At 39.2% G+C, this 17,720-nt stretch overlaps 1 protein-coding gene across 13 annotated transcripts; it reads right to left on the bottom strand.

Annotated features, from left to right (window-relative positions):
- Positions 1-3,811: 3,811 nt before the first annotated feature.
- Positions 3,812-14,158, bottom strand: LOC140586874 (uncharacterized). Of its 13 annotated transcripts, none has more exons than XM_072708353.1 (10): positions 14,110-14,158; positions 12,695-12,754; positions 9,780-12,432; positions 8,531-9,575; positions 8,282-8,428; positions 7,573-7,674; positions 5,883-7,215; positions 5,731-5,800; positions 5,563-5,629; positions 3,812-5,464 (listed from the first exon to the last, which is right to left on the bottom strand). In XM_072708353.1, the coding sequence occupies exons 4-7, from the start codon at positions 9,563-9,565 to the stop codon at positions 6,985-6,987; spliced, it is 1,515 nt and encodes a 504-aa protein (XP_072564454.1). In that variant the 5' UTR covers positions 9,566-9,575; positions 9,780-12,432; positions 12,695-12,754; positions 14,110-14,158; the 3' UTR covers positions 3,812-5,464; positions 5,563-5,629; positions 5,731-5,800; positions 5,883-6,984. The 13 variants fall into 13 exon arrangements, with proteins under 13 accessions (XP_072564454.1, XP_072564456.1, XP_072564455.1 ...); XM_072708355.1 differs by having other exon boundaries at positions 11,435-12,432; XM_072708354.1 differs by having other exon boundaries at positions 12,718-12,754.
- Between the last annotated feature and the right edge of the window lie 3,562 nt (positions 14,159-17,720).

The raw sequence follows: 17,720 nt of genomic DNA, 5'->3' as shown, positions 1-17,720 counted from the left end.
TATCCGAGGGGGCGTGTCCCTCAAGTTACACACGGATGCGGGTAATGAGTTTTCAGAATGAACTTTTCAGAAACTTCTAAAAAGTCATAAAATCACCCAATTCACCATTTAACCGAACGTTAAAAGAGAGGATGTCCAAGTCAAATTGTATTTTCTTACAGCTTGAAAACTACATCTTTTCATTGTGCCACACATACAATGTGTAGTGTACATTTGAATGTGTAGTGTACACAGGGGAAAAAGTAAATGAAAATGAAAATGTTAAATTATAGCATGTTAAATTAATGTGTGCAGTCCTGCTACTCTTGTAGTTAAGGGAGAGCGGTCGCTGATATTACTGTTTAATAGAATTATTTGGGGGCAAAATGTTTTTACTTTATTAAAAAGCGTTACATTTGAATGTGTACACTACACATTCAAATGTACACTACACATTGTATGTGTGGCACAATGAAAAGATGTAGTTTTCAAGCTGTAAGAAAATACAATTTGACTTGGACATCCTCTCTTTTAACGTTCGGTTAAATGGTGAATTGGGTGATTTTATGACTTTTTAGAAGTTTCTGAAAAGTTCATTCTGAAAACTCATTACCCGCATCCGTGTGTAACTTGAGGGACACGCCCCCTCGGATAAAATAAAATCAAAGGCCTCCGTTACAACCACCCTTGTCTTGTTTCTTAACACACGCAAGTATGCCTTTTAGGAAAAAACATCAATCACCGTAAGGAGATACTTTAACCCGTCGTTGTACATCGCCAGCCCTTGCATGTCGCATAAACCGGCCTGCCGCTGATACATGGCTCTCGGTATTAAACACTCTGCTCCTGGGGAAATTCTTTTTAGCCGGCTTATGTAAAGTATAACTGTCTTGCATAGACAGCCACTCTCTGGTGTCATCAGTAGCCACTTTTTTCCCCGTATCTTCCTGCACGGCTCTCTGCAGTCTGGAGGCCCCTCCGTATGACCCCGGGTGGCTGGGGTCATAGTATGTACGACTCAAGACACGAGCTGTAGTCTTGGCAACAGACATGCTTTTTCACAAAATGAGTGGGGGGTGAGAGCAAGAATCCTGTGTTTTATAGGTGTCTGGGGAGGGTGGGGAGGGGGTTTTATATGTGGGTTTGTTTAGAATTTAGTGATTAATTGCCATTGTTGACACACCGCATGCACACACACACACACACACAAGCTGAGAGACAAATCACGATTTTCATTTCTACCAATCGTACACAGTAAAAGAAAATATCATTAAGCTAAGAGAAGTAGAGTTTTTAAGTTTACCATTCATGTAGTACTGGAGACTCGCTCAGACCATAGAATCATACAGATTAGCATTAAAATCACAATTTAGTAATTTAAGCATCCAAAATGAGTAAAAGGGGGCAGGACAACTGCTCATTTGTACCACTCCCTGTATTCTTTCTCTTAATCCTACACCATGGGGTTCCCACCACAGGCCTTGAAGAAACCTCTGTCCAGGACGGGTTACTTGTCACTCAGGTTGACCATAGTCATCAATGATGAGGTATTTACCTATTTCATTAAATGATTTAAAAAATAATACTTGAATATTATAAAGGAACAGTATAGCAACATGTAGTCTATGGGCAAGAAACATTCGGCATACAACACAATGTTTTAAGCAACAGGCAGGCATTCTTTAACCACAGGACTTGTTCACCATGTCATATTAGCCAGTCTTTAGTCCTGACAAACTGCAACTACATTTTTCCATGAGACGTTTCCACGAAATTGTCATATAGGCCTATAACAGGCCTTCAGAAATTCATCACACACTGTCTGACATTACATTACAATTCATAAAATGCCCGGGGTGAACCTAAAACAAAGGAAGATGACGCTTCACGATTCTAATACACATATCACTTCATTTCAGAGTACCGCAATTCACTACATAACCTCTACTGCAAGAATCCTAAACTGACATGCCAATTAAAATCAGCCTCAGCCGACACTTCTAGCTGCGGAAAAAAATACAATTGTGACCAATTTAAATTCTACCTCAATGTCTGCCTTTTAAAACACAACGCTTTATTCCCAATATATTTGTCTAAATACAAATAGATTTCAAAATGCTGTCGATTGTTGAGCAACACATGATCTGTCTATACGTACCGGCGACTGGTTTGTTCCGCTGATATAATCATGTTACTTTGTTAGCTTTAACATGTGGTGACATTTCAGTGCCATTGTTTTAAAATACTCTGATTGGTGACTACAGTAAATCAGAACTAATGTAAGGTGATTAGAGGCTACTTGAAATGAAAAAAAAAATAAAAATGTAAACAAAACCGAATGAGCCTTTAACTGTTTTACGTTAAAGAAAGCGTCCATGTTCGTCGCTATACTTAAACACATGTTGGCATAGGCGCATGTAGTTTATTGTCCCCACGACCATACGCTTCTCCATCACCTATCAAACACTAGGCCGACTGTGCTTAGGTAACTACACACACACACACACACACACATACACACACAACATGCAAACCAGAAAAATATGCACATGCTTCTGGGGGATTTCAATAGTTTTGTACGTTTATTTATTTATTTTTTTAATGGTGATTAGATTTTCTTCTAAACCGTGTATGTACTAAATGAAAAAGACCAGCTAAAAATGTTATTGCTAGCCAGCTTCCTATAAGAGTCAGCAAAACCCTGACATTGCAGCATTAATAAGCGCAAATATACACGATCCTGGCTAAAGTGTCTCGGGGATAGATAGCCGCACCTTAAGAATGTCAGAGCCCGGACCGTTCGCAGAATTACATCAGCTAGCAGCTCGTGCGCCTCACCGCGGACTCCATCGTGCTCAGAGCCATTGTGTCCGACATATTATGAATGAATGAAATGCCTTTTTATTGTCACTATACACATGTACAATGAGAATAAAAAGCAGATCCTCCAGTGCAAACATGCACGTAGAACACACAACAAACAATAAACAAATAGTGCAAAAAAAGTGCAAAACGTTCTGCGGTGCTACATATATACATATGGAAGGAACAAATAACTGTGTAGGTTATTGCCGCTGCCATTTCCCTTGTTATCCGGTAAGTAGTAAAGTAAGAAAATGAATCTCTGTTCACATTTCGCTCAGAAATCTCACTGCAAAGTGGATGACGACTGGTTCTGTTGAATTAGGTCTAAGTTTCATTAAGAGTCAAACACGGTGCAGCTCGGTCACCACTGTTAACTTAACATACCGTCCTCAGTAAACATCTCAAATCAGGCGCCCGGATGTCTTAAGTATAGGCCGCGGGGTCACCTTGTAGGAAAACCATTTACTAGAAAGCCGTCTTTATTAAAAATAACTAAGGCTTTATTCTTTAAAGTTTTTAATGTGTTTTAATGCGACTGCTAAATGCAGTTTACAAGCTCCTACTGTTATAAATAAAATGCTATTAAACCAGGTGCACTCGAAGTTACAGCTTTTGATGCTTCAGCTAAAAAACAATTTTGGAAAACTCAGCATATAATGAATGGAAAGAATGGTTACAGATTCGTTGATACACAAAATGCTGGCGGATCGTTCTTTCACGGCGGAGACATTCTCTTGCGATGGACCTGACCCTACACTGGGTACATGGGGACCATTGCTGAAGTAAGGATCTAATGCGTAGCTCGGTGTCGAGTCTCACGGTTAAACACCCCAGTCCCCGTCTGGCTCAGGTTTCAAAAGCTGCTAAAGATTGGTAGATTCCACGAGAGGTACCCCTTTAAATACACTTTATTCCCACCATCCCGCAAATATTAGCACATTTTAAAAACATGACCGTGCTGCATACATATAACAAAATGTATGTACAACTTTTATTTTGAATAATAAAACACCTGTACATGTTACATTTTAAAACTCATTTGATAAATGTACTCAAACATTTTTGTACAAGTTTGAAAAATAAAACACACGTATACATGTTACATTTTAAAACCATTGTGCAACTTTGAAAATAAAAAAAACTTCATGTTATGTTAACAAAATCTGCTTTGATAAAGAGCCTACAAATTTTTTGCAACTTTGTTTTTGTAAAATAAAAGCCACGTTCATATATTAGATTTCAAAACCGATTCGCAAAATGAATGCATATAACTTTGTACAAACACGCTTGCGCTGCATACACGTAACAAAACGTTTTTGTACAACGCGTCTAGAAAATAAAACACCCGAACATTTTAAAACATCTGTACGTCTTACTTTGAAAAGCTTTCATATTACATTTTAAAATATCTGTACATCTTACTTTGAAAAAACTTTTATATGTTACATTTTAAGACATCTGTACATCTTACTTTGAAAAAACTTTCATGTTACATTAACAAATTCATTCGATGAAATATTTTTAAAGACTTACAACACCCTTTTGCGATGCTGCTAGTTTTACATTTCGGTATCCAAAAGGCAGTTTCCCCACTAGGCAACAATCTGCGTTTGTCGTAGACGTCCCTGACATTTTTATTGAGGTCTATTAAACGTTTTCACGTCGCGTTTGATTTTGTTATAGTGCGGCATTATGGGGAATTATCCCGCTGCCTTTCATTTAACACGCTTAACCTTCGGCCTATGTTAGCTTTCTGTTCCTGTCTCTTATGTTAGACGGGTCGGTGTCAAGCAGCACGTGTCTTACATCAGCCATAAGATACCCTCAAAACAATTATTTATCATCCAATTTGTTTCTTACTTCTTGGTTACCTTGTTATGCTTCCTTATCCATGAAAAGATTGGTTTTAATATTTTTGGTGTGGCTTTCTGGACCTTTTTTTTTGACAGCATTCCTCTCGTTTTCAATAAAAAATAATGATAAAATAAACCTCTAGAGAATTATATAAATAAACTGAACTGGTCTTATCTTACCTTACATGTGTGGGGATGCCTTACCTTGATTTTGTTTTAATTTATTTAGTTTAAATAGAGATTCCTGACAAAGTCAAAAAGCTTTGATGCAGTATATATTTCGAAAAAAAGGTTCTTGGGTGTGCTATATAGAACTATAGGGGTTCTAACCAGAGGAAATATAACCATTGCCTTCAAAAAGGTGCCATGTCTTTTAATTGAGAATGTCCAAGGAGTGTCATATATGTACCAAGCTAAAAGGTTCAATATGGAGCCTTTTGTTTTAAGAGTATGCACAAATATATGTGGTGCTTTTATGCATGTTAAACTTAAAAATGGGTCGGTGCCGACCCTATCAGCACAGGAAGGTTATTAATAATGTCTCTAAGGATGGTAGCAAACAGGGCTCTTGGGCCGTCGCGTCACCAGACGCCGCGGGTGGCGAGTCGTGTTGAGCAAAGTAAACCGCATCATTTTCATTATTAGCGTTTTTGTTGTTGTCTGTTTCATTTAATAACGCTTCGGGTATAGGAAGGGGTGTTGCTCCGTCCATAACTGCTGATTCAGGTCTTGCGTAGATTTTCTCTTGACCGGTCCGCCCCGTCTCTCTTGTACATAGAAAAAACAGAGAATACCTATTATTAGAATAAGTTATTTTTAATGAATAGCGTTTTTATTATACGTATAAAAGAAATAATATACTCACTATATGGAGTTTTCTATCCGCACCGTCTCCCGTAGAGAAAAAAAACAAACAAAAAATAGCTGAATCTCTAAAAAATAAAATAATTATTTTAAGTTATTTTGTTTTAGAATAAGTTATTTTTAATGAATAGCGTTTTTATTATACGTATAAAAGAAATAATATACTCACTATATGGAGTTTTCTATCCGCAGCGTCTCCCGTAGAGAAAAAAAAAAACAAACCCAAAATAGCTGAATCTCTAAAAATAAAATAATTATTTTAAGTTATTTTATTGTATGGTGTTTATCATAAAACACGCGTAAAAGAAATAATATACTTACTCTATGCAGGTCCCGTGTAGTTTTCTCTTTCCAGTAGGGCAAGGCCTTGATGATACTGGGTACTTGTGTCTACCAAAGGAGGGAATCCCTGCTCGGCATACTAAAAATATCTGCGGTTGGTTACTTATTAGGATTCTTTAAGGAGAAATATACGTCCTGTCAAGTTTTATCTGATGTCTATTTCGATGTACGTTTTAACTACACAGACGGTATGGGGGGAGTCGGGGGAAAAGACAAAACTTCAAACAAGATTTACTGAAATACAAAATGTCAAACTTGATGTGTGGCCCTCGGGGGGGCAAAAGACACAATTTCAAACAAGATTTACTGGAATACAAAATGTCCAACTTGATGTGTGACCCAAATTACAGTTTGACCGGGATTTGACCTATCGGGATGTACATAGGTTGCATGAGGAAAAACACAAGTTTTTCTACCACACAAGGCCAAACTGCTACTGCTGCAGGGGAGTGTCGGCTTTCACGCACACACACACACACACACACACACACTCAAACTGCCGCTAAGCGTTCATTGGAGGAGGATAGCGTCAGACCCAACTCCTCCTCTCATTCTTAGCTCCAACTTGTTCATTCTCACAGGGTTTCTTTCAGTCTCGCGCAGCACAACTCTCAGCTCTCCGGCATCGCTCTCTCCGAGTCCTTTGCGGATTATCCAAAGCCACGGGACCTTACCACGGTACCGCAGCAGACACAGCATCGCTCTCTCCGAGCCCTTTTCCACGGATTCTCCAAAGCCCGGGACCTTACCACGGTACAGCGTACGCTCACACTCCATCAGGTAACCCACCCCACTCAGACCCAGTGTTTGAGACCTTAACGCACCAACCCCCCTGCTCAGTCCCCCTGCTCGGCACCCTCGTAGCACGGGGCTATTCCCACAAAAAACCACACTCATAAGCACACAATTCACTCTACTCAAATAAAAATAAATAATAATTAAATAATAAATAATTAAATAATAAATAATTAAATTATAATAATTATAATAAATAAATAAACTATATACAAATAAACCCCTATCCCAACGCTCAACTCGCTCACAGCCAAAAAAAATTGCCACCTCGCACTAGCTCATGACGTCACCTGGCTTGCAGCCCGGACCTGTCACTTTTTGATTTATTTGACCTTTGTGACCTTTGACCCAACCTGTCACTTTGACAAAAGCGGTATTCTCCATCTCTCTCAGGCATAACTCTCACACCCTCCAGCACAATGCCAATGTCATCCTCCTCAGATCCAACAGCCTTGATTTTGTAGATTTTCATCCTCTGTTCAGAAAGATCTTGTGACACACTGTCCTCATCAGCATCCTGAAACAACAAACACATGGGTTTTTCTGACTGTAATTGCACACTTGAATATTATAAAGGAACAGTATAGCAACATGTAGTCTATGGGCAAGAAACATTCGGCATACAACACAATGTTTTAAGCAACAGGCAGGCATTCTTTAACCACAGGACTTGTTCACCATGTCATATTAGCCAGTCTTTAGTCCTGACAAACTGCAACTACATTATATACACAATTGTATTTCCTGGACACATCCTGTAGCTGAATGACAAATAAAACATGATAATATCTCAAATTATTTGAAAATTGACAAACACATACACAAACACATATGAATAACAAAAACAGAATAATGTTTCTACTTCAACACTTACACTGTACTCTTTGATCAGTTGATCAATGGACTCCCCAAGGTACACCATCAAGCACTGAATAACCAGATTTCTGGTTATGTTATTGCTAGGATTGCTTGGTGACTGAAAATGAGCAAGAATTCCAAAAATTACCATCAGATAAGTGACCATTTATTAAGACAAAACTGTGAGAATTGGCAGTATTAAAAAAAACTGTTAAATATCAAATTATCATCACATGGAACATTATGTGGGATAAGTAGCTGATGTTAATGCACATGCCTGGGTGCTGACAGTCAACAAAACGGTATTGTCAACATTATATAGGTAAAGACAATTCCAAGTTGTATGCTTCAACAAGTTGTATGCTTCAATCTTTAAATGTGTCGTTTTAGTAAATTAATTTAATTTAGTCATTTAGTTTTTTATTTAATTTAGTTTATGATTGTCAGAAAGGGTTTTTCCTTCTTGGGAAAAAACAAAACCCCAGCAATACCTGTACTTGTGGGGTTTTTTGGGTTTTTTTTTTACTAAGAACAGACATGTATTTAAAATACAATTAAAACATGAAACCCATAATTGTGTTGTTAATTATATCAGTGACGTCCTCTTGCACTGACAAAAACATGCAAACAAGTTAGTGGAGCTATGCACCATGCAAATGACTCTTGAAATTTGACAAAATAATTCTTTAAATAAAATTACAAGCTGAAATGTCTGTGGAAAATACCTTGGCTATGATAGCCTGCAACTTCAATCCCATGGCTCCCCCCTTGGAATGGAAAAGGGCCAACAGTTTGGGAGTGTACTCATCCAGCATGGACATGAATTTGGGTTCAAGGTGTACCAGGGTGATCCTGTAGAACTCATCCTGCAGCTGAATGACAAATAAAACACGATAAAGCCTCAAATTATTTGAAGCTTGAAAGATTACATTAAAAAAACCCAAAAGCCTACCCAAAATGAATTTGGAACTCACATGAGATGCCTCAAACAAAGCTGGCCATCTGGCTTTGATGTCTTCAATGCTGGGGGACAGGTTGACAATTTCATGTCGTCTATGTGCAAATGTTTTAGCCATTTTTTCTTTTATCACTTTGTTGTTGTCTCTTTTCTTGACTTCAGTAAGCAACTGAATTCTCTCTTCTTCTTGACTGTCCTCATCTTCACCTGCTGGATATGGCGGAAGGTAATTTACCTCTGCTTTCCGAGGCTTTTTCACTTTATTTGCAGACTTCTGGTCACCTGGACTCTTGTGTTTCATGGCATTGCATGTCAACTCAGGAACACCAAACCCTCTAAGTTTTGTACGATAATTGGCCATCTTGTATTTGATGCTTTGTTGCCAACCATAATAACCTGAGAAAGAGCCAGGTTCCTTGAGACAAGGGTATTTTGTCACAAGTGCCTCAGCAACATAACTAACCTGTGCACTTGAAGGATAGGCTGTAAATGTAAATACAGTTTCAGCCAACTTCTCAAAAATATCAGTCTTTACTTTGGAGGTGGGCAGAAGATTTCCATTCTTTTTATACTCCTCATTGGCTCTTTCCAGGTACATCTCAGTTTCATATGCAAACTGTGGAATGGGAAACTGTTTTGGCCAGGGCTCACAACGTTCTGTGGTCTTCTGCCTTTTGAGAATAATGGTGTCCTGAGAAGAAGTGGTTGCAGCAGAGTCTGCATTGGATACAATTGACTCAGCATATGAGGACTCATAGTCAGACAGTTGGCCAGAGGGGCTGCCAAAACTGTCATCAACCGGAGTCAAGCTTAGGATGACCGGGGTGATGCCAACAACCTTCACAGTGTCTTTGTCTTTTATCTGGTCAGCTCTGTGAAGAGTGAAGTAGTCCTGAAATTCTGGGTCAAAATACTGAAGACTGAAGTCATTTGAAATCCCAAAAGTATCCTTCACAACACTCTGCAGCTCCTCCAATGTTGGTGGGATCCCTGATGGAAGAACCAACTTCTCGATTTGGTCATCAATAATTACACGAAGCTTTGCCTCCATCTCGTTCAACCTAGAATAAAATGTAAATGGGCAGAGTTAAATTTCCCTTCAATTAAATAAAATTAGTTATTACTTTTCATTTATACAATAGTAGAGATATAAAACTATAAAACAAAAAGCACACTTCAACACACCAAATGTTGCAAAAAACAAATACTTGGGAGATGTACATGTTATCAAGTTTTTGTTGTTGTCGTTTTGGTTTTTTTTTTACCTATTATTCACAGCAGATGTAACGTTTCAGGGTTACCAAGCGTTTTCTTCCCACATTGTAAGAAGCCAAGGGCCACATGTCACCAAGTTTCTGCTGCTCCAAAAGACTGATCTTGCCAGTGTCCTCCAGTTGAAAAGATCTCAGATGCTCTACATACCATGCAGCAAGTAACTTCACAATGAAATATACACAATTGTCCAAAACGACTATCTGTATTATCTCAGCAAAGTCTGGTAGTCCACATGTTGAACCATTAGACAGGATCATCCCAGCAGTGTATCTTGTTCCACTGTAGGTGACAGTGGTGGCAAGCTGCACACAAGTCAGAGATGGTGATCTTGCTCTTAAATCTGCCTGTATGTCTGGATGCAGCACATCTACAGGCATTCTGGATATTTTTGTGACAAGCAGGGCAGGTTTCACCTCTTTTGATTGCATGTGGTATGTCATCATCATTTGATGCCTTGTAGAAAGGGTCAGCAACACATTTTTGAAATTGTTAGTGTGTCTCACAACTTGCTTGAAAAATCTGTGTTTTGCCTCAAAGCGCATTGTCCATACTCCAACCAATGGCCCATATTTTTCTATTAAAGCAGGGTAGTGCTCCAAAAAATGGTGTTTTGGTGTGAGCCTTTGATCAGGAAAAACTTCCAAATATCTGATACGATGTTCAGATATTTTAAATTCAAGGTAGGCAATACTTTGTGTTGTGTGAACAGGGGCAACCACTAACTCAACAATGTCCTTCAAAGTCAGAAGAAGTTGCCAAACAGGATCATCTTCAGGTACACGTAAACCAACAAGGAGAGGTAACAAACGTATTAGGGCCCAGTTTTCATGAGCATTTCCTCCTATAGTTTTGCGACCAGCAAAATTTGAAGGGATTGCTTGTGGACTGTTCAATTTGTCTGAGCCCTTATATGGAAAACGTGTGATTATATTATTCAGTTCAGTCAAACTGAAGTAGTGCTTCTTCAAAAACACTTGAAAACACAATGCTAACTCTCTTGGCACTATTCCCTCAAAAAGGTCATGAAGGACATCTGGTGGGTATCCAGACACAAAGTGAAAATTATTAAGTTGATCAGTTAATGGACATGACCGCTTTAAGCCAAAATGAGGCACTAAATTTGGATTTTCTTTGACAGCTTGCACGTGTAAAACATAGTCATCCTTTTTTCGAAGTGGGAAGACCCCAGACCGTACTTCATATGTCTGGTACTCTGAAGAATGTCCAAGGCAGAATCTACAAACATATGGCCCGTTAAAACTTTCAACAAGTCCACTAATTGCATGAGCACCAAGGTTATCGGCTACAACACAGTGTAGGGCGCCTTTAATATTTCTCCCTAAACATGAAATAAAAACCCCCTCCTGTTCAAGAGTGACAAGATCTTTCAAAAGTGGATCCAATACTACTTTGTATTCAAACTGTTTCACATCAACAGATTTGCAAAGTAAAGCTAGTTGTATTGATGTTAAGGCAGACTGTAATCTCAATGGCAAATTGGCCAAAACCCAATAAACTGCAGTTATTTTATGTTTTTTTCGAGAGGTTCCTAATGGGTTACACACCTCAAAATCATCAACCTAAATTATTATTGAGAGTCTTGTTTCTTCTACAGCATAGAAGTCATTGTCCTTAAAACACCTACCATCAAAAATGGACTTAAAATGCCCAGTGCTACTTGAGCACCTCGAAAAGGCTTCCACTGCAATATCTTTGTTCTTCAGTACTTCTTGCAAAGTCTTTAGAACTGGTACATATTGAAAGCTCTTTTTTTGTTCAGCATCAAGAATATATTCAATAGGATCCACAAACTGGAAATGCTCCTTAAAATACTTATTTGTCTTAAAAGCTGAACCAAGTGGCCCGCCTGCTCCAAGAGCTCTGCTAATGGGATGAGAGCGGCACAACTGTTCAGCCAAGTCCTTTATGATAGTGTGGTCAACTGTGCATTTGTTAGATTTCAGTGCTGAATCAATTATATTTTTAACTGCCTCTACAGATGCTGAAGAAGAAATATAGAACAGATCTTCAACCAAAGCATCAATGCACCTCACTGAAACATTATAAGTGCTTTCTAACTTGAGTAGAAGTAAGCCCAGTCCTTGAAGAACAGTACAAGATGCACTTTCTGGATCAACATCACTAGAGCATTCATCACTGTTGAGTTCAGGGACATCAGAATGGTCAGTGTTCTGACTAGGATGACTTTCCAAGACTTCTTTCTTAAAATCAGTTAAGGAGCAACATGTATGTCTCCTGCCTTTGTGCTTTAGAAATGTATTGTATATATTTGTGCGAAAGTCACATCCATTAAAAACGCAAAATACAGTTTCGTGTCTCTTCAAGTGATTTCCTATATGTTGAAAATAGTCCTTCTGAGTAGAGCAAAAAGCAGTGCAAGCCAAACACTTAAATGCAGTGATCACTCCAGGCCTTGGACTCTCTTCAGCAGCATGGTATCTGGACAAATGTGTGCGAAGGGCTCCTTGTGTTTTAAATGTGCAAGGACAACTGCCATACAGACATGGCTGGTGCTGTCCACGACCAAATGTTGCGTGTTGTAATCTGTAATGACGTAGTAGATTCCCCTTTGTAGTAGAAAAAGATTTGCATATCTTACACTGCCATCCCATTTGCCAGGTCCTAAAGTGATGGAAAAATATATATGTAAGAATCTAAATAGTTTTTCATGACAAATGTAAGAGCATGGGTATCTATACACATTTGATGTTGAGATTATAGAGAAGAAGAAAAAAAATCCTACAAATAATAAGCAATTATTTTCTATTTATTATTTTTACAAAAACAAATACGTTAGATTAAGTGGGGTCAACTTGATAATTTTCTGCTGCTTCAATTTCAAAACCATTAGTTTAATTTAATACAACATGGTATCACAACTTACTTTATAATGCACAGTCTACATACCGATCAGGTGAATTTAAGTTGAGGGATCTTCCATTACCTGAAAGGAAAGCAACATTATCATTAATAGCAGTCTCCAAAATAAAAAACTTACACAAACACACGCAGATTGTTAAAGACATGTCTAAATTAATGCAAAAATTTTTAAAGGTGAGGTTCCTATATAACACAAGGAAACTCTTTATTAGATTAAAAAGGGGATAATTCTTCCCCCTTTTTTCAAAATTGCAAATGTGAGCACTTGATATGCAGTCATTCCAATAGATTAACACATTTCAAAACATATAAGGATGTTTACTGTTATTTTCTAATAATGATTCTACAAATTTTCATGTGAGATATTTACTCTTAACAGTAAATATAAACTCACTGACACTGACTTAACGCCTCTAAACAAACACAAAACGTTAGAACACTTATGCAAATATGCGATGTCTTGACAAATCAAGCAAATATTTGAAGTTTACACAGCTACATTCTCGCATGGAAATATCTTAAAAGTTTATTTTGTGACCCAGAAAGAGTAATATTTCAAACTCCGCCACTCTGCGTTCCTTCGCCACTGCCTCGTTTGAGGGTAGGGCTGATTGGCTGGTTTTGTGGCACAAATATAACAGTGTTCAGAAAGAGTTGAGCGCGCACGGGCAGAAATGTTGAGAGCGTATAAGCAACACATTGCGAGCAAGCGCAAATGCAAAAACTGAGCGAGAGGAGCTGCTATTGTGTGTGTGTGTGTATGGATAATAGCAAACGGTGAAATACATTTTTTGCACGCAGCAATTAATTTTGTTCACTTAAATTTAGCTTTTCTTCACTCAAAATAAATTTCTCCTCAAAATGCAACACTTGCACCTGAAATTCTTTTTTACGTGCGCTCAGAATAGTGGCACAAAAATAACGCCACAGTCACGGGGCTCCGACAGCATGACGCGAAAAAACAGTTATGTCGCTGGACTGAGTCACTTTAGCTTCATTAACCACAACTGAAAACCACCGCATCGAGACAAAAGCTTCGAAAAACTGACTGTGGCTGACAAAATCCGGCACAAATGATTTAAACTAAATCACTCACCACTGAGCGCAAAACTTTCTCATGAACTTTTAAAAGTGGATGAAAGACGTTAAAACTCATCGGAATATATCGTTGATATTTTTTAATACGGTAAAACATGTGGTTAGTTAAAGCTGTTCAGTAACACAGTCGTGAAGTCTTGGAAAGTGACCTTGTGCTAGCAGTCCACTAACTGCCATTTGTGTAAAAAAACGATACTATCATTACAGTGATCATTATTAATCTAATTTTGACGTATCATACTGTTTAAAACCTTTACTCAAAACCGATATACGTTATTGTTTAAACCGTGTCTTATATTCGAACAAATTAAGAAATCTTACCTCTTACAAAATGGAGATCGTCCACTCATGAAGCGTGTGTGTCCTGCACGTGGCACAAAGGATTATGGGCGGAAGTGTACAATGATTAAAATGAAAATGCTTTCATCAGTTAAATCTATTAGATTTCTTAAATTTTCTTGGTACTCATACATTTTTTGTTAAATCTACTCAACAAACCATTGCTTAATTTATCCCAAACGAAAGTGTGTAAATTTAAATAACTGAACATCTCAAAATTGTTGAATTTTGCTTAGATTTAATTAAAACGACACATACACGTTTTTACTGAGTAATAATTACTATTACTCTCCTATTAGATAATAATTAACCCCAATCACAGTTTTTACAGTGGAGTGAAGCCCGTTCTTCTGTGCCACTATGAAAAATAAAGAAATCTTTCAGAAACAATTTATTATGACAGCCCGCAGGAACAGTATTTATAAATATATAAAAACTGACTGGATATGCATGGCTGTCGAGTGAATTGCATGCTACATGCTAGTGAATTGCAGTCAGATTCAAACTTAGGCCAGCTGCGTTTTTGTACTTGATGCCATGGAGACGCTTTTTGCGGCTCGCGCTCCCTCGCTCACCCTCACGCGCAGTTCAAAGCACTGTCACGGGTAAGACGCGACACTCTTCTTTGTGCATAAAACTTTAATAAAATCCTCTAAGTATCATATTAACGTGTATAAAGTGATAAAATACGATGGGTTGAAACACATTTAGGCGTAATCCTACATTATTTTTTAGTGTCATTGGTATTAAACCGATTAAATCAACATTTAAAATTCCTGTCAGAACGAGCTAACGGTATCGCTATGAATTTTCTAGGAAGAGTGGAGGAGATATCTATCGCCTGTGCTGACAGTTTTAATTAGCAGTAATGAAGTAATCAATGGATTGGGATCAAACATTCCATAAATGCTTTTGTTACAGGGCACAGGTTCTGAAGTAAGGAAGCAATATCCGGCCATCGATACTGATGACTCAGAATGAAATGTTCACAAGAAGACCTTTAAAATGTGTTGTCTTAATATTTATGTTGTATTTTTCTTAATGCCATTTGTTAAATTAGAAACTTAAAGAAAATTTCTAATGTTCTTACAATAAAAATATATATTTCAACGAATTTTTAAAAAAATTTTCAAAGAAGGTCAAAGCTGAAGGATATCCTGTGGCTGTCCTCTGGACATCCTAATGGAACATTAATAAACAGAGAAATACTTAAGACAAAATTATATCTATTTAAATGCTATTCCAGCAAGCTGTCATAATGAATTGTTTTTGAAGGATTTCATTACTTTTCATGAAAGAATGAATGAAAGTTACATTATATAGAACTATAGACACCCAAAGTGCTTTATAGATGCAATAGGGAGCCACTTCAGCCACCTCCACTGTGTAGCACCCACCTGGATGATGTGACATCAGCCGTTCTGCCCCATTACGCTCACCACACAGTAGCTAAGGTGGTGAAGGAGCAGGAGAGAATTTACCAGTTAGATAAAGGGGATGATTAGGAGGCCAGATTTGATAAGCCACCTTAGGTAACATTTGATAAGGCAACAGTGGGCAATTTTAGCCAGAACATCAGGGTACCAACCCTACTGTTTGGAAAGATGCCCAGGGATCTTTTATAACCTGGGACAGTCAGGACCTCGGTTTTATGTCTATCTGAAGGACGGCAACACTTTACAGTACAGTGTCCCCATCACTGCACTGAGACATTGGGATCCACACAGACCACAGTATGGGGTAACCTGTTGGCCACAGCAGCACGTCAGTAACATGGTCATCCTAAGAATGTACCCAATAAAGGAAATTGAGCTGGCCCTCCAAAGGACATCCTCAGGCTGTCCCTTGTTTATGTCCCTAGTATTACTGGTAAAATGTCAAATATTAATTATTTAGAAAAAGGGATTTGAGTGCAGTTTCTGTCTGAGTTGCTTTTTGTTGCCCTACCGCTCAAATACCTCCTTTTCGCCCTGGTTTGTTACCGAGGTGTGGATGGACCAGGCCAGGCGCCGGCTTGGCTAACTTGTGTCCCGTGGGTCGTTGGCTGATTTACCGGACTCATTTGAGTTCAGGCCATGGGTGGAAGCTTAATTTTGCAAGATAGCTGCCAGTTATAAAACAGACCTTGAGGAGGTTAGCGGAACCACAGCGTTTCTGCGCTTTGTGCTGGTTAGATATTTTGGTGTGCAAAGGTTTTATCTAAACCAGCGCCTCGGGCATCGTGTAAATCGAGTACTTTCACATTTATTAACAGTTAGTATAACATTTTTTAATTTAGAGTGATGGATGTGGGTTTAACCGCTCCGTGTGTGAATTTTTGTCCGCTAAGCAAAATTTACTGTAAATAGGTTTGTTTGAGGTTGTAAAAAACCTCTAGATATCTTAGATTACATATTTCTCTTAACACTCATCTTTGTTTCCCACAGCACAGTTGGTGAAACCATGGAGGATTGGGAAGAAGACAACCAGGTGTGCAAAGGCATCTGAGCTCGTTGATATATATTGTAAAAAACAATACGTTCGCAACTGTATTGAAAATGCATAGTTCTTATGCTTTGATCCTGTTTTCCTTGCAGGACACTTCTGGAGGCAACATTGTAAATAATGGTAGGTGCAGAGTTAAGTCGTTCCCATTCCTTGACTCTTCAGGTCAGGTCTGAATGAAGCTAGTGCTGCTATCAGGCGCTTCACTGCCCACCTATTTCACCAGTCAGGTTGTCATGGGTGCTTGTTTGGAAACTTTAACCCTCTGGAGTCTGAGGCCTCTCAGCCACTTTCGGGGTAGTCTGACATCAGGCTGAGGCACAGCTGCGACATAGTGAGTTGGTGGGAACAGTGGCAGTCGGACGGGCAGGCCTAGGGAGCAATCCAAGACCTCTCTATAGTAAGTCCCAGGGAAAGGAAAGGCGACAGCTGATTCAGGAGGAGATCCGAGCAGGGGTGGAGGAAGCCCACTGCAGTAGGACAGTAGGGATGTTACAGCAGGGTGCATGGACTCGATGGGAAGAGGCAGCTGACCGAAAGATTTCGTGGACAGAGCTATGGAGATCTGAGCCACACCGGATCAAGTTCCTCATACAGTCAGTGTATGATGTACTCCCAAGCCCGTCCAACCTCTTCCGCTGGGGCTTAGCCGAGACTCCGTTATGCCCTCTCTGCCAGAAAGCCGGATCACTGGAGCACATTCTGAGCTGCTGCCCCCGGGCACTTGGAGACGGGCGTTACCGCTGGCGCCATGATCAAGTGCTGCGGGTCATCGCTGAGGTCATCAGTACAGGGATCTCCAGCAGTAAGTACCAACAACCAACATGGCAGCCCATTGCTTTTGTTAGTGCTGGGGAGAAGCCACAACAGCACCGGAGCCAGGCAGGGGGGCTGCTGGCAACAGCTCAGGACTGGCAGCTGAAGGTCGACCTAGGGAGACAGCTCAAGTTCCCAGAGAACATCGTAGTGACCACACTCAGGCCAGACATAGTCCTGGTCTCTGAAACAACGAGTCAAGTGGTCCTACTGGAGCTGACTGTTCCCTGGGAAGACCGGATGGAGGAGGCCTTTGAGAGGAAAAGGGCCAAGTATGAGGAGCTGGCAGGCGA

Source organism: Paramormyrops kingsleyae, unplaced genomic scaffold (genome assembly GCF_048594095.1).
Source record: "Paramormyrops kingsleyae isolate MSU_618 unplaced genomic scaffold, PKINGS_0.4 ups75, whole genome shotgun sequence".
NCBI lineage: Eukaryota > Metazoa > Chordata > Actinopteri > Osteoglossiformes > Mormyridae > Paramormyrops > Paramormyrops kingsleyae.
Note: the sequence above shows the minus strand (reverse complement) of the source record. Positions and strands in the feature narration are given on the sequence as shown.

Coding starts and splice junctions, on each gene's coding strand:
- LOC140586874 (XM_072708349.1), bottom strand. Junction 8,429..8,530: donor CTTTGTTTGAGGCATCTCAT/GTGAGTTCCAAA, acceptor TTTGTCATTCAG/CTGCAGGATGAGTTCTACAG. Junction 7,675..8,281: donor TGCAGGCTATCATAGCCAAG/GTATTTTCCACA, acceptor GCTCATTTTCAG/TCACCAAGCAATCCTAGCAA.